The 25,883-nt window shown below is 45.9% G+C and overlaps 1 protein-coding gene across 1 annotated transcript; it reads left to right on the top strand.

Annotated features, from left to right (window-relative positions):
• The first annotated feature begins 378 nt into the window (after window positions 1-378).
• LOC139564322 (protein FAM110C-like) lies at window positions 379-18,407 on the top strand. Its single transcript, XM_071383768.1, has 2 exons — window positions 379-665; window positions 14,426-18,407. Exon 2 carries the CDS (start codon window positions 15,167-15,169, stop codon window positions 16,562-16,564), a length of 1,398 nt encoding a protein of 465 aa, XP_071239869.1. The 5' UTR covers window positions 379-665; window positions 14,426-15,166; the 3' UTR covers window positions 16,565-18,407.
• The last annotated feature ends 7,476 nt before the right edge of the window (window positions 18,408-25,883 follow it).

Here is a 25,883-nt window from a genome sequence, read left to right as displayed (position 1 = left end):
TGTGGCTTTAATCAAAAATCTATTGAGTGAAACATGTAAAGTACCAAATTGTGAATCATGTAGCTTTCTGAAAAATATAACACTAAATGTATAATGTGTAGCCCATCCATACACAAATCTATTTTAGCCATACAAATCTAAAAATGTCTGATACAAAGTTCTGTTTCGTCTTCAATATTGTTCTGAAGTGCATTAGGTAAGGTAAAGCCTATCATCGTTCTCCTGTCCATCATCGGTGATTATGTATGTACAGTACTTTAAATAAACATCTTGATTCTGATTAAAACTTACCTGGCCCTGAAAAATGAACTCAAGGTCTATCTCCTCCCCCTCTAATCACCCACCCCCACATAAAGGCTGAACAGGAGTCAGTTTGCACAGCGCCCTACCTGCCCACTCACCATTGTGCCACGGAGTCGCACCGCTGCTACAACGTAAACTACCCTGTGTTCTGGCAGTCTGCGCAGGAAGCGGACGAAGCATAGCAGACAAGAAGCGTTGAGCACTAGCGTCAGTCCGACTATCTGCCGAATAAACTAGGCTACACAAGAAGCTGAGCAGATAACCACTCCGACAGATCCATCCAGATCCAGATCCCAGCGGTTTAAAGAACAGAAAGAAACGAGAGGACACCTTCACATGCATGAAGAGCAACACAACGCAAGGTGAGCATGAAATGTATTTTTAAACTGATTGGGTAGCACAAAGTTATAATGCCCTTTTAATAGCCTACTGTAGATCTTATTACTAGGTAAATGAAATACAAAAGATGCTCCATCGTTTTGAGGTGTGTTTTCCATCAGTGTCGTGAATTAATATCCTTCAGCATTGAGCATTGACAATAATTATTTCCATATTATGTATGGTTTAATCAACTACGATCTGAGCTGTAAATAATGCAATATATTATGCCTGATCATATGTGGATAAATGGGGGAGTAGATTCGAACTTAGCTTGTTTATAACTCTGTTGTAGACTATTATATCTGTTACTGAATATTACGGGTAATTGTCGAGAGCAGGTTTACTGAATGGTGCTGGAGCGCACTCTGGACACGTGTGAGTAACAAGTACACCACAAATAAACCCTAGGCAATGTGACGAGGTGCATTCAGTGCGTCTTGGCGGTGTGTTATTCAGATGAGAGGTTATTTTGCTAACGGGTCAGCAATGCCTCACTGAGAGGAACATTTTATTTATGCCTGTTTTATCATGTTGGAAACGGTGGTAATCAACATAATGCACGCATGCTAGTGTTGTCCTCACCATAACTTAATGCAAAGTAGGCTACTTTCAAGCCGGGTGCACTGCCTGTTGGTATTCTTGAATAAGCATAACTGTGCATCTATTTTAGGCAGTGTGCCAGTCAGTTTGTGATTCCAGATGGATAGGCTATACCCTCGCATGTAATATGCCTTATATAAACTGCAAGCACCAGTAATGTATTTTTGTGCATAAAGTGGATTGTGTAGTGCTACATGGCATTTTAAAGTTTAACTGTCAGCCTCGGAGGCCAGCGCTGTTGGAGAAGTTGACATGTACTATAATTCATCATATGACATGAAACCTATACATGAAGGCCCCTCTGACTCGACCGTGAACTGTTCTAGTCGTTAAGACTGCCGTTTCCCGACTGCTTGTGACTACGGTCAAGATAAAAGTGAGATCTGGTGAAATTACTTCCTGATAAGATTGAACATCCGCGCGCTGATTGGACAAGAGGGATACATACTACCCTGGACCATCATATTTTCATCCCGATAAAAACTAAAGCATAAGAAGAAATTATGGATGGGCTTCAAAACATCTGATCTCGTTGTAACGTCCTGGAATTTTCCATGAGTGAGTGCAATGTTTCCATAGATTTTTACTGAGTTACAGTTCATATGAGGAAATCATTCATTTTAAATCAATTCATTAGGCCCTAATCTATGGCTTTCACATTACTGGGAATGCAGATATGCATCTGTTGGTCACAGATACCTTTAAAAAAAATAGGCCTCACAATGGGCCTCGGGATCTCGTCACTGTGTTTTTGTGCATTCAAATTACTATTGATAAAATGCAATTGTGTTTGTTGTCCGTAGCTTATGCATGCCCATATCATAACCCCACCAACACCATGGGGAACTCTGTTCACAACTTTGACATCAGCAAACTGCTCGCCCACATGACGCCATACACGTGGTCTGCTTTTGTGAGGCCAGTTAGACGTACTGCCAAATTCTCTAAAACGACGTTGGAGGTGGCTTATGGTAGAAAAATTAACATTAAATTCTCTGGCAGCAGCTCTGGTGGACATTTCTGCAGTCAGTATGCCAATTGCACGCTCCCTCAAAACTTGAAACATCTGTGGCATTGTGTTGTGTGACAAAACTGCACATTTTAGGGTGGCCTTTTATTGTCCCCAGCACAAGGTGCACATGTGTAATGATCATACTGTTTAATCAGCTTTTTGATATGCCACACCTGTCAGATGGATGGATTATCTTGGCAAATGAGAAATGTTCACTAACAGGGATGTAAACAAATTTGTGCACAAAATTTGAGAGAAATGTGCATATGGAACATTTCTGGGATCTTTTATTTCAACACATGAAACATGGGACCAACACTTTACATGTTGCATTTATATTTTTGTTCTGTGTATGTTGCCTTGAAGCCATTGTGTGGCAATCTGTTTCCCTGCAATGGCAACATTTTATGTGGCCTCAGGTTGTAGTCTAACCTGGTTTAGACATTAGGCCAATGGCAATGATCCTATAGGGAAGATATTAGACACTGATGAGCCAAGTAAGTGCCCTAAAAAGTGAGACATGGGGCAGAAGACTGCGCTACCTGAGATCTCACAACCACAAGTCAAAACCTATTGTATCTCACAGTCAGTCTTGGGTGATGCTCAAGTTCCCTTAGACCAGGGTTGGGCCAGAGCATTGTGTGGCCCACGTTCTACTCATTAGGTTATACCATCTCTTTCTGATATTTGGAGATAGTAGATTATTAGTGTGGAGTCACTAGCATATACCACTGAAGGTCAGTCCATATAACCTGGAGTACTAGACCAAACAAAGGGCACTCTTTTATCTTGCAACCACAAACACACGTGCTGTGGTGTGTTTGTGTTTGTGTGTGTGTGCGTGCGTGTGTGTGTGCGCGTGCATGCGTGTCCATAGAGCAGTCTGTTTCCCCTTCCGATTATAAAGAAAAGCAGCAGAGGTATTTTTTAATCATGCACTGTGGTAACTTTGTGATGTTGTTACATTTTGACAGGCTGTTGCATGTTTTAAGATGCGGACATGGACAGCTGTGCTAGCATATCATGCAGTAGTGATGATGCTGATGTGCTCTTACTTCCTAGCCAGTGAACCGACATGATCTCCCCCACCACAATGCAGTTAGTTTGATTTTGTGTGACATTGCTGAGAGATGAAGCTCAATGTGATTCCTCAGCAATTGTACACACAGTCACGGCAGTAGTCTCTCACGCTCAGTGGCATTTTCTACTCCCGGTCGCTCTTTGGAGATGAGAAGAGGTGATCTTTGGCTGTGAGGACAGGAGCCTGGCAGATTTAGGACATCCACCAGTGTTTTGTGGAAGGTTATAACCCATAGGGGCGGCAGCGTAGCCTAGTGGTTAGAGCGTTGGACTAGTAACCGAAAGGTTGCAAGTTCGAATCCCAGAGTTGACAAGGTACAAATCTGTCGTTCTGCCCCTGAACAAGGCAGTTAACCTTATTTTCTTATTGAAAATAAGAATTTGTTCTTAACTGACTTGCCTAGTTAAATAAATAAATAAATAATAGACAACCATCATACAGATAACTGTGTAGTTCCTTGATGTATTTGGCCTTTAAAGATCATCCTTATGAAACAAGCTTTGAGATCTGTCATGTATGAGAACACCAGTATGCGTCATCTCTTCCTATGCTCATGGCTTCCAGTCTGCGGGAACCAGCAGTGATCTGACCGACACTACCTGCAAATTAACAGTCTGGCATCATGGAACAGTTGTAAACATCTGTAGTGTATTTTTCACCTATGGCAGTGGGTTCACACACTGCTAATTTAGCTGCTGTAATAAGGCTGTCTGTCTTTGAAGTTGATCCCACCAGAGCAGACAGGCAGGAAGATGTGCTCTGCTACGGCAGGCCCAGCGGCACAAACAGAGCAGAGAGCAGGCAAAGCCAACCTCCAACAGCAGCCCGATCTGATGATGACAGGAGCCCTGACATCATTTGGATGACTAAAATTAAATGTAACATGGGCCGGGCCTCCGCGGTTAAACGGCTCAGATTACCCGCGGTGTTGGTGGCAGCGGTGAGGTCCGGGTCTCTGACTGACCAAGCGAGGACTCACAGCGGCGGTCGAGTCAGGGCCCAAAATGTCACATTGCCCACAGTGACCTTTTCTGGAGGTTTGTGTGTGTGAATGCATAGCCACGTGTTCATCCAGCAACACACACACACACACACATTCCGTAGAAATACACACATCGCGTACTAGACTGACACATAGCAATTTAAACTTACCAGCGGTATGCCATTGACCCATGTATGCCCTGGTGTAGGACCGGGCTGAGCCACTTATGGGACACATGCTCTTGTTATGTCTGCATTCTTTCAGTCTCATTCTTCATTTCTCTCTGTCATTTATCTTTACACTCTCTTTTCTGAGACTCTCCACATGTATAATCTCATTGGTGTTGACCCACATCAATCTGAACTGCTGAAATATAGTGGAAGCCACAGGGCCTTTCATGGTTTTAGTTCACAATAGGCCCCTCGTGTGTTTCTTATCACTTAAAGTTCATGAAACCCACAGTCACTTTCCACTGAACTCTTATGTTTTCTCTTACAGACCAGTCTTGTAATCAGTAATTTCCCCAAATGAAAATCATTGGTTTGTGTGTGTCATATTGTATTCTCCAAAATGAAAATCAAATTTTTGGGGGGGCCTAATCCCTTTCCTGTTGCATGGTTGCCATGTACAGCCCACTAGTTACAGAAGGTGAAGCCCCCTAGTTACGGAAGGAAGTTCAGGTTCCTAATTAGAGGGTAAAGGGTCCTGTAAGTGACATCACCTTCCCCCTGGCACTATGAGTGTGTGGGTGTGTGTGGGTGTGTGTGTGTGTGCCTGTGTGTGTGGGGGAGAGAGAGTGTGTATGAGAGAATGAGAGGCAGCTGGTGTGAGACATTTGACATCACTGCTGTGTGAGACTTCAAACATCCTCAGTCTTCACACAAACTGTCAGAATCGGAGCTTATAATTTGACTTTATTGTTCCTTTAAATGTGTTGTGTTTGAGGAGGTGCTTTTGAGATACCTAGCTTCATCCAAAGCTAAACTGGAAATGCACTTAACAGAGAACTTAGTGTACAAAGGTTCATCAGGGGCTTCATCTTTCCTTGAGGATACTTATGTATTGTAGTTTCTTTCAGTAAGTAATTTCCACAACAGGTAAAAATCTATTATTCAAAAACCACATTGGTGTTTTGGGGTGTACCTGTACCAAAACTCCTGTATTTTTCCTTCATGGCTTGTTCTCCATCTCCTTTTTAAATAGTGAGCCAATTTGTTTTCAGCAATTTGATTTCCATAACTGATTAAAACAAATCCCTCGTGGCTCTCTCTTGTCCCCCTACAGCAGATATATGATGAGCAATATGTTTGGATCATCGAATCGCAGTAAAATCGCAGTATCTAATTACAATACCTATAGAATCCTGAGAATCGCGATAAATATCCTATCCCTGGCAATTCCCAGCCCTTCACTCTTAAAAATTAAAGGTGCTATCTATAACCTAAAACGGTTCTTCGGCTGTCCCCATAGAATAACTCTTTGAAGAACCCTTTTTGGTTCCAGGTAGAACCCTTTTGGGGTCCATGTAAAACCCTTTCCACAGAGGGTTCTACATGGAACCCAAAAGAGTTCTACCTGGAACCAAAAAGGGTTCTACAATGGGGACCCTTTTTTCTAAGTGCATTAGCTAAAAGTGCCCCTCCAGAGAAGACATACAGTTAAATTAGTCTGTCTGGAGAATAGAGTTTCATTCCGCCCCTCCATCTCCTACTGGTCCCCTGTGTCGTGATGACAGCTGTGGGAGCTCCTCTCCCTCTCACATCCCTGTAATTGTTCACAGCCCTGCTGGTTACCTCGGTGGCTCTGCCACATCCAATCAGAATCACCCATAGAGCCGTAATATCCACTCAGTCGCTGACGCATGACAGTCTGGGCCCTTCAATTAAGAGGACAAGGCAGTGCTGGACACGGCAGTGCTGGACACAGCAGTGCTGGGCCCGGCAGCCTCCAAGACTGCTGTCCATTCCATCCGTCCTCTCCATCCGACTCACTATGGGGAGTCTTGGTGACTCTGACAGGGCAAGGAGGAGGAACGAGGGGTCTATTTCTGTGGTACTTGGGGCCTGTTTGTGGAGACGTAGGCTGACGACTGGGTAATGAGTGAAGACAGCTGGCAGGTTCAGTAGAGGTGACACACTAAGAGTACATATGACAGGAAGGAAAACACCGGGCCTTGTTCTGGGACTGTGTTTGAGAGGTTTTGCCCTCATCTAGTTTTCCCCATGGTTGACTCCTTTATTCGGTTCGGAAATATCCGAAAAATACATGGCATGGCATGTTTTCGCAGGGAAATATGAAAAACACATTAGCTGACTTTCTCTCTTTTCCTCAGGGTTGAAAGGTAAGCTAATAGAGTCGTATTGGTTTTTCCGTTCAGTTGATAACTGTGGCCGTGTGGTGGGTTGGTGATAAGTGACTGGTAGCCTACATTGTAGGTTGGTACATCGTATTCAGGCCATGGTTCATCCATACTGGGACAGATAGCTAATCAATGGAAAGTGTGAGACTGTGAGTGGTGGTGGGGGGTGCCCTCTGGCACGGTGGTTGGCTAGGATGGATCAGTGTGTTCAGAGCTGACATGATGTTTGGGGAGGGAGGCATAGCTGGAGGAGTCCCCCCTCCAACACTTGGATGATGCTATAACAGACAAAAGGTCTCGTCGGAACATCCCTGCAACGTTGTAAGACTTCTGTGAGAATGTTTTGTGGTCCCTGTTATTTTCTATTTAGAGTGCTAAGAGGCTGTAAATGCAGACACCCTCACGTTTCGACAGAACTAACACACAAGTTGCCCAGCTGTGCTAAACTTAGTTGTTTATTATATAATGTAGCATCAAAATAGTCAGCCTTTTATTAAGTAGATACATGGTTACGTGAAAAACTGCAGCACTGACAAAATGTATTTTGTGTACTGACACAAAGTAGAAAGAGAAAATACATGAAACCTCTCATCTTGTTGGACATTCCCTTACGGGTTCTGCAAATGGGCCGCGTGCCTCAAACTCTCTTTTAACACCACTAGAAACTGGCATTTGCTGCTTCAGAGAGGGCGAATTCTTCCGACTTATTGAAATCAAACATCTGGCTCGTCTCCAGCAAGAGCTTTCACACCAGCTGAGAGCTTAATGAGGGCTTACTCCGGCAGAACAGCCTTCATAATTTAACACTCCAGGGGATGTGCCCAGATGTACGTGTGTGTACAGTACTGTGTATACAACCCCAGGATGGTGTATTCGGGAGGTTTGGGGGGTACTCTATGGTACACAACAGGGTTCTTTCTCACACACAGCATTCAGCAGTATATTTGACAGAGGGTTTGTTTTGTTTAGTCACATAAAGACATGTTGGCATTTATAGGTGTAACAGTGGTGGTCATTGCTCAGAATATGTACACCAAACTATCCAGACCTGGGATGGAGGCACCACATACCCCCAAGCAAGCATGCCCCCCCCCCCCCCCCCCCCAATCCACCACCAACCTCTCCCATCTCCCTTTTGACCTCAGCTGCATTCCCCAAATTCCTGACCAGAAGGACTATTGTAATATGTAATACATTTTTCCAACATTTTCTTGATAGGTTCCCAGTATACATGTTCTCCTTCCATGTGTATGAGCTCACCCTTCATTAGTTCACTCGTCGACAGCGAGTCATCATAGCAGAGGCTTAACATTCCACCACTTGAGCTGTAGACAGAGGGTGGATCAGGTGTCACTATAATGTGGCATGGGTTACCAGGGAGTCCGGGGCTGGGGCTGGTTCCTGAGTGGAACACAGGTTGCCTCCATGGCAGTAACTTCTACTAAGGACAGGGGGGACGTGTCCCTCACCACAAATCAAAGTTACGTGGAAAGATATCTGAATGAATATAATACTGAAAGGCCAGTGAATAGAGCTATGTTTTTTCTGCATCTGTAGAATTGTCTATGTGGGCAAAACACATGCTTCATTGTGTTTTTCCATGCATTAGGCCTAAAATGTGTAACACAAACAGTCCGTATTGAGTCATTGGGTTATATACTGTAGGTCAACTGTGCTGTGGTTATCAGCTCAACCAGGAGGGTGCCTGCTCCTGCTGTCGGAAAAAAAGTTACAAGTTAGAATAGTCTAGGAAGTCTGGCCGTCTTATCTCAACCGTTTCAACCTTTATTAGCTTTGCAGGGGTGTGAGAGCTGATAAGAGGTTGACCAGGGCCTGCGGTCTTGCACCTCCAATCAGGTAGTCCATGTGTCCTTTGAGTAGCTAATCAAGGGTGCTTTTTTTAAGTGACGTTCTGTACTTCAGGTTTTTGTGATTGGCCTCAGACTTGAAGGACTTTCCCAACCTTGAATATGCTTGGACTAGGCTAATATAAATATCTGACTTAGATACTGTAAAGTGGTAATGAGGGGGCGGCAGGTAGCCTAGTGGTTAGAGTGTTGGGCCAGTAAGATGGCTGGATCAAATCCCCGAGCTGACAAGATAAAAATCTGTTGTTCTGCCCCTGAACAAGGCAGTTAAACCCACTATCGTCATTGTAAATAAGAATTTGTTCTTAAAACCTCTTCTGTACCCCTCTCATCTCCCTGGCTTTCATTCGTCACTGTCCATCTCTCATCTTTTTCTACCCCACTCGCACTCTCTCGCTCTCGCTGTATTTGTCTCACTCCCCCCCCCCTCTCCTGCTTTCTTTCTCTCTGTTTTTCCCTCCCACCCTGTCATTTCCCCCCCTCTGTCTGTCCCCTCTCCCTCTCTCTCTGTGAAGCTGCTAGCCCGCCTGCAGGGAAGGCTTAACCAGGCGCCCCCCATGTAGCCCATAAGAGGAAGCAGATGTTTTGTGTCATGCTGCATCAGGACCTCTGGGCCGGACAGACAACTGGGTAGCGAAGTGCGAGCGCGAAAAGGGGCGACATTCCGTGATCACCAGGGTCGCATTGCGGTTGTGTGCACAACAAATGGATTCGGCTCAATCAATTTTGCTTTTAATCAATGGTACTATTTGGGCTACTTGGTTAATGAGTACGACCCAGGTTTGATAAACCAAAAGCAAAGGTCATGCCTATATGTTTCCCACTTCAGAGCTCAGAGGACAGACCTAATTCAAAAACCAACTAATTCAATTGATTGTTAATTTAGCTACTGTTTCAAATACAAATGGTGCTAGAGGTAAACTATATGAGTAAGCAAAGACATTTGACTAGGAAGGGTTAAAGAGCGCTGTTGATTACTCTGGTGGGGACGATAAGGCTCCAACCCAGGAAGTGTTTGTTTGGTTTATGAGGACTTCCTCATCTACCCACCAATGAAACAGCTAGCTAGAGTCCAGAGCTAACAAAGCATATCCAAAGGAAACCGGCTGTCCTCAGTTTAGAAGGTTAAAACAAATTCCACTTTGAAATATGTATTCAGAGGGATAAAACACAAGATAAGAGGTACATCAATTCTCAGAGAGACCACCTTTGAAGCACTTTAAAAATGTGTTGACCCTCTTTACACCTGTCAAATAAATGAGGGGCATCTGCTGTGAACTACCTATCAGCAGAAGGGTAATCTCTCAATCTTCACCCCTATATTTTCTCCTTTCTCTTTCTTCTGTATTCCCCTTTTCTTTCTGTCTTTTGAAACATCTGGCTCCTCTCTGTAGGATCAAACAGGCAGAAGCTGGAAGACCATCACCATTGGACTCCAACATTTTAACCAGGACCTATTCAGGATTTTCTTGCGGCATCTGTAGATTCTATGGACGCACAACACGCCCAGGTTGACAGCGCCATGTGTGAGCATAAAGACGATGACCATTAATGGTCCAAATTAACGGTTCAATCCTGTTCGGTCACTAACCAGCACTACAGAAACATCTCTAGAGGGTCTGTTCTGAGGATGGACAGAGAATTGGCTCTTCTAGGGCCACAGACATTGCATTATTAATGGCTCTAAACAATGGCTCTCTCTGGGTCTGGTAGATAAGAAGGGAAAGACCTGGACCACTCTATCTCATTAGCTGGGGGAGGACAAAAAACAACAACATGACAATAAAAAATAACAGAGATGGAGCCAGGGGGACAAACACCCCTCCACTGGCCCAACAGACAAAGCCAGTGACACACTGTAAATCCCATCACAATTGTGAGGCTTCAAGTGCCATCAGGCCATTAGCTACTTGATGTATGGTTGGGGGGCAGGAGCTGGGGGATGTTGCAGGGTGGGGTGGGGACGGGGGGTACCTCAGACCCCTCCACTGTCATGCAGGGGAGCATCAGGTCACAAGGGGGACGAGTTAAGGGACCGCCACCTCAATAGACCTCCTCCCAACCATAAAATAGATGAGATGGCCACTTAACTCACTGAATGTGGCTCTTTTGTCATTCGAAGCTAATCACTGGAAGACAGTGAGTGGAGCGTCGAAGCCTATAAGTGCGAAATAGAGACATCCTGTACAGACGAAAGCAATCTGTCCTGCTCTGTATCATTTTTTATTTTTTATTAACCTTTATTTAACGAGGCAAGTCAGTTAATATTTACCCATTGTGAAAGAAGGGGGAAGTCAGGGTGAGAGCAGGGACCATGCAGTGTAATCGGAGAAATGTTCTACTGTGGCCATCACACGCTTTTCAAAAGAGAGAAGATCACGGTAAAGGGTGCTGGGTACTAATTAGTCTCATTAGAGTCAATGGAGTTACTGGAGGCTATTGTCTGTGTGTAAATCCAGGTTGGGATCCCCCCCTCGCTCTCATTGTGTATGTGTGCGCACGTGCATACGCGTCAACCTGGTCTACTGACCTCACCCTGTGTTTTCAGATCCAACCTGTTTTCTTACTTTGTGGCTTGAAACATGTCTATTTCTACATCTTCTCTCAGTTATCAATCACCATGTGTGTCCAGAAGAAATATGAGCAAACTTAAATTTGGGCGACTGTCTGGTTTGTAAGTAATAAATAGTGTCCCAAACAACCAATGGCTAGCGTTGTGATTCACACTGATCTATGCATTGTTCTCAGTGATAGTACTCACAGTGCTCAGAGCAAGAGATAAACTCTAATCAGAGACTGGCTGGCTCTCTTCAAGTGGCTGGTGTCCCATCCAATGAATACAATGCCTTCAGAAGACATTTACATTTCAAAGAACAAAAGGCATTCTTATGAACACGGTCAATCTCAGCGGGGAACACGGTTTTTGAACTTGGTCTTAGTGAAAAGGCAGTGGTTTTCAAAAGACGTATGGTCTCTGGAGTTATACTTTCCTATTCTGAACATTCTCCCTTGTTTTGTGATATAACTATTACTATTTGCTTAACTCTTGACTCCAACATCCTGTGGTCACCCGTTTTGTCCTCCATTGGGCATTACTTAAACCAGGGTCTACTCCATGCCACAAACTCTATAGAAGTCCTATTCAGATTGGATTGAACAACTCACACTTCCATGGAGGGGTAGAGGCTGCCTGTCATCAGTACCCCATGTTTGAGTTCATAGGCCAGGCGCTAATCTTGCTTTACGCTCCAGTGGCATAATCCTTCCACTTGAAACGGCAATCCTCCTGTCTGATGGAGCACATATGCTCCGGAAGAACGGTGTGTCGTAAATATGACGCCCCGCCACCTCCACCACCGCTACCCTTAGTTCCGCTACATTTTTCATCCCCTCTTGCTTTCTGTAGTCACACTTTATTGGACGGTCTGGATAGTCCATCTGTAGATACAGATGGTCAAGCTATCAACAAAGTAGGCAACTGCGTGCTAATGTTAGGGTTAGATTTAGAATATGGGTTAGGGTAAGGGTTCAATTTAGAGTTAGGATAAGGGTTAAGGTTAGTAGATACAGTAGTTGGGTTGAAATGTTACTGATAGTCTGTAGAGCAGCTAGAGGTGGACCATCCAAATAAAGAGTTAGCCTTTCTGTTTTTATCCCTGTCTAGACTCTTTCCTCTGACACCTGTTGACGTTTGTCTTATTCCAAACAATGGGTACCTTTCCCGGCCTTGCCTGCTTGACATCTGGAAAGTGTAGTCGTCCCCCCTCCTCTCTAAACGTAATTTATAGAAGTAGGCCTTTCGACAGCAGGGCGGGGGGAGGGGGGGGGGGAGGGGGTTTGACGCGAGAGAGGTGTGGAGGTTGAACGGTAGAGAGCCAACTTAAACGACAGAGGTAGGGAGGTAAGCCCCGTTTTTATGTCATGCTGCCAGTAGTTAGCTTTTTCACAAATTCGTAGGACTTTGTTTAAAGTCTTGGGGGTTTGTTTCGTGATCAATGGGGCTAGGACACTTATGGAAAGTACTTGCTATTTGCAAAGTGCCTCTGTTTCTTTGCTATTGAACCGTACCAGCATACTAACCGTATACTATTATGTAATGTGTACACAAAACCCTTTAGAAACACCACAGACATAGATCCTTTTCCTGCCAGGAGGTCACTCATTGTTTTGCCTCATAAAAACTAAGTGCCAAAATAGACTTATTTGTATCGCACCTCAGGCCACTCTGAGAACAATACCACTCTGACTCTTCAGCTGTCACACAGCAGAAGGAGCATGTTTGGTTCTCTGGGCCAGTTTCTTAATACTTTTTGAGGGAAAGTAAATGAAATACAGCCACCACCTGTGCCCCCAGGTTTTTGTAGCAGTTCTGGGGTTTACAGACGAGGTCTTTCTACTGCTATACCCCACATGGTAGCCCGTGCAGGCTCCCGAGTGGCGCAGCGGTCTAAAAGGCACTGCATCTCTGTGCTGGAGGTGTCACTACAGACCCTGGTTCAATCCCGGGCTGTATCGCAACTGGCCGTAATCGGGAGTCCCATAGGGCGGTGCACAATTAACACAGCATCGTCCGGGTTAGAGGAGGGGTAGGCCGTCATTGTGAAATAAGAATTTGTTCTTAACTGACTTTCCTAGTTAAATAAAGGTACAAAAAAAATGGGCCTTCTGTTTTTACACATGAAAAATAACAGAATGTGGGCTCTCCAAAAGGCCTGATAATCTGCAAACCAATTCTGCAGACAAACAATTAAATTTACTGCGCAGGGCCTTATTGCCACGTGCTGACACACACATGCACACAGGATAATCATGTTGGGATGCTCTCTAGCTATAAATAGCTAGAGAGCATCCTCCTTGGTTTAGGTACACTATCCCGTTATAGACACGCAACCTTGCACCCCCCCTTCTTTACTCCCAAGTCATCGCAATGCGTTCCCCTAAAAATAACGGTCTTCTCTTTCTATGCAACATGTAACTGAGATATGTACCGTTTCAAACAACTCCAGTTACTTTTGGTTTTAAAGTTGAATTCATCTTTCATTGGGGTTTGCTAATTTGGAGAACAAGCTGCCTCACTGCAACTGTGAGAGAGTTATTGCGTTTGAAGTGTATTGGTTTACTTAGCAGTTAGATTTTTGCAGCGTTTTAAAATATTGATGGTCTTGCGTTAGCGAAGCGTTCCGTACAGCAGTTTAGGAATGCAAATGTGGTGTGCAGAAACTTTGTTCAACTCATCACAGCTAGTTATGCCATTTTATATTAGGAGCCATGCCTCTTTTCTGTGAACCTTGCATGTTGAGGAGAAATCATTTAGGGAGATGTGTTGAGCTCCTTCCCCTTGTGCACATAGACACACAGACACACTCTCAACATAGACACACAGACACACTCTCAACATAGACACACAGACACACTCTCAACATAGAAACACAGACACACTCTCAACATAGACACACAGACACACTCTCAACATAGACACACAGACACACTCTCAACATAGACACACAGCTACAGGCTGTTGTGAATATCATAATATGTGCAGAAGTAGGATTCCTATTATTATCGTAGCCGCCAAGATATTCAATTCCTCGTAAAACTTGGATTGGCATGTTTTGTGTATTCCCAAAAGCAGTCAGCTCAGTGCATGCATGGGAGCTTGGCCCAGCTCTTTCCTGGCAGACACAGGACTCATTCCTAAAGAGTGTGACATGAGCTCAGTGTGAGCTTTAGAGACCACTGTCACTCTCTGCCATATGGTCTCTCTCTGTTTCTCCGTCTCTGCGGCCCTGGAGAAAAGTAGGCCGTGCTAACACCTCTCTTTTTTGTGTTTTTCTCCCAGGGACTGTGAGTGCAGGTGAGGACAAGGACAAGTCCTTCATCCGTCCGTCAACGTCAGAAGTGTCCCGGTGCCGCCCACCCTCAGGTCACCTCAACCGCGACAGCGGCCGAACAAATAGGTGTCTCTCGACCCAGCGTCCCTCAGACTGCCTGCCTTCACAAAGCAAATATTTGTGGCCATTATATCTCATTTCCCAGGGCTAACCTTCAGTGAAAAGATCAACGGAAAAGGAGGGATCGCTCAGAGAGAGACGGACAGAGAGAAAAAGAAAGTAAGGGGGAGGGTGAAAAATAGTAACCCTTTGCTGCGCTGTGGGCAGGAGAACGTCCCATTTGGGAGTGCTGTTGGCCAGTGGCAAAAGGATTTCCCTGCACCCTGCCTATTTATCCAAATGCCTGTGTAAATACTGGATAGAGATATCAATTTGTCTGGGCTCCAATAGTGCCCAAAAAGAGACTATAAGCTATCTATAGAAAGCTCCGCAACAAACTTGGCCTCTGTGGTCACAGAATTGCCACCTAGTTATTTCCTCAGTAGAGAGATTCAGGAACTGTGAGTGAGAATGGGAGCTGCTATGCTTTAGTTCTGAAGCGGAAAGCTTACTGAAAAGTTCACACCAGACTACAACTCGAAAGGTACAACAATAGATCCAGGGGGAACACCTTTCGCAACCAGCTGCAGGAGAAGGCAGCCATTTTGGGGCTGCTGTTTTGATGTCTTTACCCAGAAGGGTGGAGCACCATGAAGCCGCTAACACCCATAGGATCCCCCTCACCTCTGAGGCTCCTCAACAAGGGCCCGGACTACCTGCGTAGGCAGATGGAGGGTGGGGGCCAGGGCCGTTCCATCAGCGCTGTAGAGAGACTAGAGGCAGACAAGGCCAAGTACGTTAAGAGCCAGCAGGTCATTAACACCAAACAGGAGCCCGTCCTGGTGCCTTGCACACCACCTCCTCCACACCGTCGTCCCCACACCGTGCCTGGGAGCCTCACACCACGACTGCCACCCCGCCGATCCTCTGCCCCTTTCACCACCCTGACCGGCCCCCTCACCATACGAGATGAGAATGAGAATGATGACTCGAGGAAGGAGAATCGGAGGACGTCGGTGGATGTGGAAGCACGGAACAGGAGTAACGCCAACAAGGTGACCCCACCCAGCCCCAGGACTCCCAGGACTCCACACTCCATACCCCTGGTAGCCCCTCACAGTGCCCCCATCCTGAGGAGGAGCACCGGTAAGCGCATGCTGCGGCCTGACTCCCTGGTCATCTATCGGCAGAAGAAAGAGTGCAAAAGCCTGCCTAGTGGTGGCATCGTATTGGGGAACTCCAACATGGAGATAAAGGGGTACAACTTTGTCCGCCGCCTCTTCCAGGGCTCCATGCGGGAGAAGTGTGGCGGGGGCGAGGGGGGCACCCAGAAGATGGTGATCAGCGAGGAGAAAGCTTTGTCGCGGGATGGTGACTCACGCATGTCCTGGACCAATGACAAGGACACCGTGGACGGGGGACAGGTAGGGCCAGGTAGCCGGAGATCCAGTAAGACGGACCACGAGCGCTCACCGCTGCCCAGCCCTGGCCTCAGCCCTGGCTTCAGCTGTACACCGGAGCGGACTAAGAATGGTGTTAGCTGTGTTAGCAATGGCACTACCAATGGTACCAGAAACGGCAATGGCATCACCAAGAGCAATGACGTAAGTGACCACACTGACAACGAGGCGGACGTCTGGAAGCGGGTGCCGCCGCCACCGCCCCCGCGGTGGCGTTCAGGACTACAACGCTCCAAGTCAGATCTGCTTCTGCGATGCTCAGTGGCGTTGTCTGACCAGGAGCATTTCTTTGACTACTGCGGGCTGGACCTGGACATGGTGGACCGGCTGGGGCCTGAGAACTTCCTGGGTGGGGCCAGCGACGTAGACACGCTCTCATTGGTGCTGAGGAGCATAGGGGGAGGGGGCGGTGGCTCGGAGCCCAGCGAGTTCTCCCGCCACTCAGGAGAGGCAGGGCTTTTCCAGGAGGAGGTGGCCGAGAAGCTGACCACGGGAGTGTCAATCATCGAGAGGAATGCCCGTGTCATCAAGTGGCTTTACAGCTGCAAGAACGCAGCACAGGAGGGGCCCAAAGAGTCCACTGTTTAGACACCACTTCTCTAAAAGAAGACATGTTCCCCTATGACTGAAGGACAGAGACTTTGTTACTGTATTGTAATCCTTAGTCTTCTCACAGGTTGATATGCTGTATTTATATGTCCTACGGAAAGTGTGAGGGGTGTGTATGAGCTACACCTTATTTTCAAGTGGAATCATTTACCCATATATATATATATGTTTGTGTCAGTGAGTGTGTGGTTGTGTTGGATATGGCTGTCCCACCCACTCCCTGTCCTAGCCAATAGGTATTGTCGGATCTATAGTGACTGACAGCCTCCCCTAAGCTCCGCTCTGACTCTACAACCAACAATAAGGCACATCAATGAGAAAACAACAGGCACAGATGAGGCTGTATTTAGTGCCGTGGACGCACAACAACACAACCCTACACTCTTCTCTCGGACATATGAATAACTTAGAATGGAAAACCACAGAGGTTTTTTTTTCTGAACTGGAGTGAACCGTGAGTACCTCATTCCGAACTGTGCCGGTTGAGTTTGTGTGTTGCTTTTTTCCCTTCTTAAACGCAGGCGTTGGAACAGGCACGCGAGGGACCCCTGTGGGGTCGGTAATGCACTGAACTGGACGATAAGTGAGAGAGAGAGGAAACGAGTGAGAGAGAGAAAGAGAAACAGCATTGACTTTTTAAGAGAGAATCCTCACCTATTAAACACTGAGCATAATACTCTAGAGGCAGTACTACCGGGACAGTAGTATTAGACAAGGAGGGACGCGGGGTTATCTTGATCCTACAGCACCTCTGAACCTTACCCCAGAGAGAGCTAACTCTTACACAGCAGCTACTGACCACTGATACGTTCGTTGTGATACAATTGTTATTGATTTTGACAGCTACAGCTATGTAACTGGCTGGCAGCAAACTCTGCATTGCCTTTACACCTGTTGCTACTGTGTAAGCTACCTTGTTGCCATTGCAGGTAGGAATTAAAGTGTGATATGTTCTTTTACTGGATAACTGGTCAATTCCTTGTGGAAGAAAGTTACTTTTTACTTCGCTACCACAAAATATTCACTTCAAGGGCATTTTAAATTCCTCACCAAACAAAGATTATTTTGGTTCTATTTTCATGTAACAGATTTCACCATAGTAGGTGTTCAAAGTGTAAGGGACCATGAGCTATCAGGTTGCCAAATATTTGAGAGTGACACCTTCACAGAGCTGACGTTTACAGAGTCCCCCAGACTCCCTCGAGGGTGGGGGTTGGGGTTCATCTCCCCCCTGGGGCCAATGGTAATCTGGCTCTCCCCCACAGGAGCCCCCAGGCCTGAGGGAGGACGGTAAAGTGGGTGAGAACTCCCTCTCTCCCCCTCTACCTCTAATAGCCATAGATCCTACCTCACTTCATCAATCTGTCATTGATGCCCCTTTTATCTAAATGAAAATGTCACTTTGATCAGAGTTCTCCCAGGGATACCCCTGAAAAATTAACTGAAGGTCCACAGGTGGTATGTACGGGTTAGAATGTGACCCGGAGAGACAGAGAGAGGCATTGGGTGGAGTAATATTGGACCTGAGGAAGGTCACATGATAGGCTATGTAATAAATCAATCCCCTTTTAGAGCCATGGTATTTTCTCTCTGTATGTAGCATGGCGCCCAAACCAACTGGACCACCCCTTTAAGCTGGATTTGTGTTGGAAACTCCTCTGACAAAACTGTTTTCTTGCATGTTTACAAAACGGCTCTGTACATTTTTCGATCTCTGTTTTATTTTCCATATATGAGCCGTTCCGTTTTTATTCCAAAGAGAAATGTGTATGATGTTGTACACAGAAAATGTTAAGAATAAAGTTATATTTGTGCAACAAAATTTAAAATTTAAAATTGTTTTTTGGCTCCTGCTACAATAGACATAAACAAGTAGACAAAAACCATTAAGCAGCACACATTTCTGTATACCATCATATACTGTTTCTGTCTCACAGAAACAGAACATGATGACTTCATCCACTCTTTAACATTGCAATCATAGGTGCAGTCTTACTTCTTACAAACTTAGCTAGCCATTACATGGGTACAGGCAACCTGTTGTTTACAGTAGGCTAACAACTACTTTTGAGAAGAAAGAAACCCTCTGTAAATAGTTGTTTTAGGAATGTCTGATGGAAAAAAGTGAGTGAGTCAGTGTTTTGATGTTGTCTGGCCTTTGACAGACATCTCATTTTTCACATCAGCTCAAGAGGCTGCCTGTGGTAATCATTTTAGCATCCTGAGCATATAGAACCCATGAGGGAGTTGCAACAGGTCCTGTTTACAGACAACACAAAGGAGACTGTGGCCTGATGCTATGTCTGGGTGGTCAGGTTGAGACGTCCATGGACAACTGCTTCCTTTTTTCCGTTTCTCTCTCTCTCTCTCTCTCTACCTTTCTGCCCCCTCTCTCTGTCTTTCTGGCCTGGCTCTCTCCTCCAAACTGTCTCTTTCCTCCAAACCCTTCTCCCATCCAACACACACACAAACTCTCTCTCTCTCTCTCTCTCTCTCTCTCTCTCTCTCTCTCTCTCTCTCTCTCTCTCTCTCTCTCTCTCTCTCTCTCTCTCTCTCTCTCTCTCTCTCTCTCTCTCTCTCTCTCTCTCTCTCTCTCTCTCTCTCTCTCTCTCTCTCTCTCTCTCTCTCTCTCTCTCTCTCTCTCTGAGGAGAACAATAGGTATCCTGTCGGTCTGTGTGTGTCAGTCAGGGCTGACTACAGAGCCTGCTGTTACATCCTGTTAATAGTTCGTAGGACCAGGTTTTTAACACATGTTCACGTTTTCGGTTGCTCCTCTCCTTTCCGTGATAAACAGACCAAACACCTAGTTGCAGTCCGTTTGAATTTGATGATATCAAGTTACATTGATGGAAAGGCACTGCCACAAAATGTTGCTTTTCCAAATGTACAACACTACAAAAGAAAGGTTTCTACCTGTTAGACATCAAAGGGTTTCTAAAAAATGTGGCTGGCCTGTGGAAAGTGGGCAATAACCTGGCAGGGATCTACCATCCACGGCTTTGATGCTGATGTGTTTTTCCTAACGTTAAACTTCAGGGGGCCTTGCAGAGAACCAGACCAGACCTCCATGTGTTTACCCAGCACCACCAAAATCCTTTCTGTTAGCTGCCCTCATTTTTTATTTGAGGACTGGTTCAGAGGTAGTATGGTCCCAGATCTGTTTGTGCTGTCTTGCCAACTTCTTTGGTCATTGTCACGCCAATGACCATAGGAATTGGGAAGATGACACAAGCAGATCTGGGACCAGGCTAGATCAGAAATCCCTGAGAAATCCCTTTTGCCTCGAAATGGGAGACCTCTAAAAATGTAGTCTCCAGCCTCTCAGTCTCTATCTATCTGCAGAAGTCCTGCTGAGACTGAGGCTGTCCTAATATGGACACCGTATCAATCAATCAATCAAATGTATTCATAAAGCCCTTCTTACATCAGCTGATGTCACAAAATGCTATACAGAAACGCAGGCTAAAACCCCACAGCTAGCAATGCAGATGTAGAAGCACGGTAGCTAGGAAAGACTCCCTAGAAATGCAGGAACCTAGAGAGGAACCAGGCTCTGAAGGGTGGCCAGTCCTTTTCTGGCTGTGCCGGGTGGAGAGCGAGTCGAAAACAGCAGGTCTGGGACAAGGTAGCACGTCCGGTGAACAGGTCAGGGTTCCATAGCCAAAGCACAGCCCCCACACCACTAGAGGGATATCCACAAACCACCAACCTACTACCCTGAGACAAGGCTACGTATAGCCCATGAAGATCTCCCCCATGGCACGAACCCGGGGGGGGGGGGGGGGGCGCCAAGGCATTGTCACAAGTTGCTCGGGCAGGTTTACATCGTACAGTATTCCCCCTCAAAAAGACATACTGTATGTTACTGCTGCCGATATTATTAGTGTGTGTTCTTGCGCTGTTGGATAGCAATTCGTGCTCTGTTTTCCCTCGCTGCACTCTGAATAGAAATGTGTGTCAGGGTTAGCAGGGGATGTGAAGTGTGTCAAATCTGGCCTAGTTCTTCTGGGCCAGCAGCTCCAGCGTGCTGCAACCGTCCAGCACCCTGGAGTGAAGCCCGATCCATGACTCATAGAGAGATATAGGGAAAGCGGGATGAACACACACACGCACACGCACACACACACACACACACACACTTAAACCAGAGCATACGAACGAACACACACACATGCACACACACACACACACACACACTTACACCAGAGCATGCAAACACGCGCACGCACGCACGCACGCACGCACGCACACACACACACACACACACACACACACACACACACACACACACACACACACACACACACACACACACACACACACACACACACACACACACACACACACACACACACACACACACACACACACACACACACACACACACACACACACACACACACACACACACACACACACACACACACAGGGGCACAGGGGCACAGGATCACTATGATAGTGCTAGCACATGGCACAGAGACCAGAGGCATTCCTCTAATGGGGAAGTTAGTTGGAGGCCTCAAATGGTTGTGTGTGTGTGTGTCTGTCTGTGTGTGTGTGTGTGTGTGTGTGTGTGTGTGTGTGTGTGTGTGTGTGTGTCTATGTGTCCTTGCGGTCAGAGAGCTTGGGAACAGAGGGGTCGACACATGCCCACACAGTCTGGTATAGCTCAGGTCCGAGTACCCGGTGACACAAACCTGGGACAAACCTCCGACTGACTGAAAACTACTCCATAACAGAGGGGAGAAACAACTCAAACATATGATGACTTCATGCAATTATTTATCTGGGATTTATGCTGGCACGTGCACAGATAGGGGTCTACCTGCCCCTTTGCCCTCCCACTCACTAAGTGGCACTTTGGGTGGTGGTATAGTAAAGAAAAAATGTGTATGCAGTTTTGTTGTTGTTGTTCTGAACCCACTGCCCCCAAGTCGTTGTGACGTCGTCAAGTTCACCCCCCCACCCCCACCCCCACCCGTCTGTTTGTCTGCCCTGTACGGAGCTCACGTGAGCCCAGTTATACCTTTTTCCGTGTGTGCCCTTTATGTAGAATTTGCATGAACCGGTATCCAAACATGCATGGCTTGTAAGGATCAATAGCTTTTTATTTTTTATTGCCTAGCTGTGGATTGTGAGTGACCCAATAACAAGGCATAGCCTAGAGTCGGGAACGCACGGAAAATCTGTCAGTGAACAGCATGGAGACAAACAGGCCTTTCACAATATTTAAAATAAAATTGCTGGAAAACACATGTTGGAAAGCAAATGGACCCTGCTGAAAGAAAGGACTCTAATCTGTCTGCTGTAAAAAACTATATTTTATTACCTTCCAAATAGGCCTATTGAGCAAACATTGTTTACAACAGAGAGATAGCCCAGTAAGCAAACACTGGTTGAATCAACGTTGTTTCCACGTTTCAACGAAATGACGTTAAACCAACGTGGAATAGACGTTGAATTGACGTCTGTGCCCAGTGGGAGGCTTTTAGCACGAGCACATCGGCCCAGCCAGCAAGTGAGCTGCGAGTCATTGGGTGAGCCAGCTTTTTCATTTTGAGCACCTGCCCCCTGAAAGGTCTGTGCACGGCCCTGGATTTATGTAATTGATGAGTCATGCTGTGATGTAGGCTACAGTATATTCCCAGGGTTATATAATGTAGCTCCCAGAACCTGATCAGATTGATTCCAACACCCCAAACTACTCTGCATTGTCCACCTACAGAGAAAGTAAGAAACACACCTACCTCTTCCACCCATCCACCCACCCACCCACCCGTTCCCCATACCCAACCCTGTCTCTATGGAGGTTTGAAACCTTATACCCTAAACCCGTAGATGGGGTGTGAGTGGGGGTGGGTGGTGGTTCAGTTTCAGTGTGCCCCCTCCCCTAACAAAAACCACGGGATGCTGGAGCAACCAGGGCTCCAGATCCAATGGCTCCACCGGGCCATAAATCAGAAGACAGCCCTTTTCACGCCCCTCTCTCATGCGACCTTCGCTCCCTGGGGTCAGGGAGAGGAGGTATAGTGCGCCCCTGTGGGAAACCTGACCAGGAGACACCAGCACACACGGCTAGCTCCTCTCCACAAGACGGATTGACGTCAGGAAAGACAACAACGATGGGGGATGGAGGGGGTTTCGGTTGGTTCGGGTGGAAACTTCCAGGAAGAGCAGACGAGTTGTATGTGTTTTATTTTCTGTATGTGGTGCTGAGGTCAATGGAGCCCATTGTGGGGCAAGGGTTGACTAGTTCTTGTTGAACCGAAACCGAAACCTACAGTTATTGAGATGCTGGTGGTGTTGGCTTGGTTGCGGTCAGGAGTTTTGGAACTTTAATATGCTACAGACTTCCTTAGTTAAAATGTCCCACTCAGACTCAGTAACACCCCCTCACACTCGCTGCTTTGCGTCAGCTGTGAAAAGTTGATAATGTCATTAGTGACAGCTGCAAAGCCTCAAGAGTCGAAGTGGCAAATTACAATACAAACAGTTTACTTAGTCATCCAAAACATGTCATATAAAAAGTGGCCTGATATTGACTAATTTCATCTAATTCCATGTTGTTTCAGTGATGTTTTTACTGTGACTGAGAAGACCCAAGGATCATGGCAGATTAAAGCATATTGATACAGGGTAGGGAGAGCGTCAGTGGAAACACAATGCTGGAACCAACCGTGGATCTAACCTGGGGTAGCCTGGGTGTGTTGGGTTTATCGGCTCTGTGAATGTACAGTGAACTCAAAAGGGATTTTTAAAGATGAGAACCTTATATGACAACACTTATGCCTCAGGACTACCTGTGTCACACTCGCGTTCCTCAAACTCCCTGTCATAAAACAACCAAGGCGCAGCGTGCATGTCGTTCCACATCTTTTAATCGAAGTGAAAAACTTAACCAACAAAACAAACAGGTAAACAGCAAAGAACGTGACGCAACCGAGGTGCACACAAACACACACAGAAAAATAATAATTACCCACTCATTAGGTGGGAAAAAGGCTGCCTAAGTATGATTCTCAATCAGAGACAACGATAGACAGCTGTCCCTGATTGAGAACCATACACGGGCAAAACATAGAAATACAGAAACCTAGAAAACAAAACATGGAATGCCCACCCCACATCACACCCTGACCTAACCAAATAGAGAAATAAAACCGCTCTCTAAGGTCAGGGCGTGACAACCTGGCCTGATGACTCCTTGCTGTCCCCAGTCCACCTGGTTGTGCTGCTGTTCCAGTTTCAACTGTTCTGCCTGCGGCTATGGAACCCTGACCTGTTCAATGGACGTGCTACCTGTCCCAGACCTGCTGTTTTCAACTCTCTAGAGTCAGCAGGTGCGGTAGAGATACTCTGCATGATCGGCTATGAAAAGCCAACTGACATTTACTCCTGAGGTGCTGACCTGTTGCACCCTCTACAACCACTGTGATTATTATCTGACCGTGCTGGTCATCTATGAACATTTGAACATCTTGGCCATGTTCTGTTATAATCTCCACCCGGCACAGCCAGAAGAGGACTGGCCACCCCTCATAGCCTGGTTCCTCTCTAGGTTTCTTCCTAGGATCCTGCCTTTCTAGGGAGTTTTTCCTAGCCACCGTGCTTCATTGCTTGCTGTTTGGGGTTCTAGGCTGTGTTTCTGTATCACTTTGTGACATCAGCTGATGTAAGAAGGGCTTTATAAATACATTTGATTGATTGGTTATGAAACATGAACAACTGAATTTTCTGAAGAAAAAAACGATATTATTTAAATGTACCAAATCTTGCTATGTTCGGGTTATATCACTCATAAATTGTCAGCAATAACATACATTTTCTTTATGAGACATAAAAAACAATTATATTCATTGCAACTTGGGTTTACTATACAGTATAATGCTAAAATATACAGCAACCTAATTGTTTATAAAAGAGGATCTATGGTGAGGAGAGTTGGCTAATCATATGTTCTGATCTATTCCTAGTCATGTGGGAACTAACGTGGAACAAACATCAGGCAGACAGCTGCTGTAGATGGGTTAGTAGAAACATTCAACCAGACGTTTCCTGCTTTGACATTCGACTCCTAGGGAGTTTAAAGGTCATACTAAAACCCTCACAATACAATCTTCCTTATTGCCCATTGTATTGTATCCCCGCTGTTTTCGTTTACTCTATTTCACTTCCAGTTCTTGATGTTTTCTCAGAGCCGGGTTAAACTGTCTCTTATCCTCATGTGTTCACAATATGGGCCAGCTATAACTAGTGAGTGACTTGCTCCTTTTCTTGGTTTGAGCTTTGATGTGTTACCCAAGCCGTTCAATTTGTTTGTGAACTGTACAAAGATGAAACAGGTCTGATTGAGAAACTGTAGTATAACGTCTCCCTATTTAAAAAAAGGGGGGAGGGGAAACAACAATATTTCTGCTCGTAAGCGGAGAATCCGTCTAGGCTTACATGGATACTTTGGTATTTTGGCAACTGAACTCGTGGATACCGTTTTTATGTCTCTGTGTCCAGTATGAAGGAAGTTAGATAGTAGTTTTGCGATGCATGCTAGCAGATACCATAGGTTTCCAGCCGTTGCGCTAACGCTAGTTAGCACTACTCTTAGATAACAACGTCCTTCAAACTGCACGCAGAAACATAACAATGGTATCCACGAGTTCATCTGACTCTGGGGAAGTAGATAAAGGGACTCATTGCCAAAACCCCCAAATATCTCTTTAAGACTGTGACCTTGGGGCAGTGTGTGTGAGAGAGAAAGGAGGTCAACCACTCTGAAATGTCCTGATTAGAAAGCAGCCAGACTCAGGGGACTGGCCGGCAGGGAGGATTTGGTAGTAATTTACTGTCTTCTGTCTCTCTCCCTGTAATTGCCGACTGTTTATCTGCATGGGACGAGTTGGCACATATTCCCACGAAGCAGGAAGCTAGACCAAATTAGTGCCCAGGATAGGGGGTAGAGAGTCGGACTAAAAACATACAACTCCCAGGCTTTTTACAGGGAAGTAGATCTGTTGCCCACTGTCCAATTTAAGTGAATTACTCAGCTTCTGGAGCAAACGAACGTGAGGAAGCCTCGAAATCTAGGCTATGTGTTAAAGGGTTACTAGCGAGCCAATGCTAACTAGCGTTAGCGCAATGGCTGGTAGTCTATGGGTATCTGCTAGCATGCTAGTAGATGCCATAGACGTCCAGGCATTGCGCTAACGCTAGTTAGCATTGGCTCGCAAAACAACCTCTAACTTCCTTCACACTGAACACAGATACAGAAAAATGGTATCCATGAGTTCATCCGACTCTGGG

Source organism: Salvelinus alpinus, chromosome 35 (genome assembly GCF_045679555.1).
Source record: "Salvelinus alpinus chromosome 35, SLU_Salpinus.1, whole genome shotgun sequence".
NCBI classification, from domain to species: domain Eukaryota; kingdom Metazoa; phylum Chordata; class Actinopteri; order Salmoniformes; family Salmonidae; genus Salvelinus; species Salvelinus alpinus.
Note: the sequence above shows the minus strand (reverse complement) of the source record. Positions and strands in the feature narration are given on the sequence as shown.

Coding starts and splice junctions, on each gene's coding strand:
- LOC139564322 (XM_071383768.1), top strand. CDS start 15,167: ATGAAGCCGCTAACACCCATAGGATCCCCCTCACCTCTGAGGCTCCTC.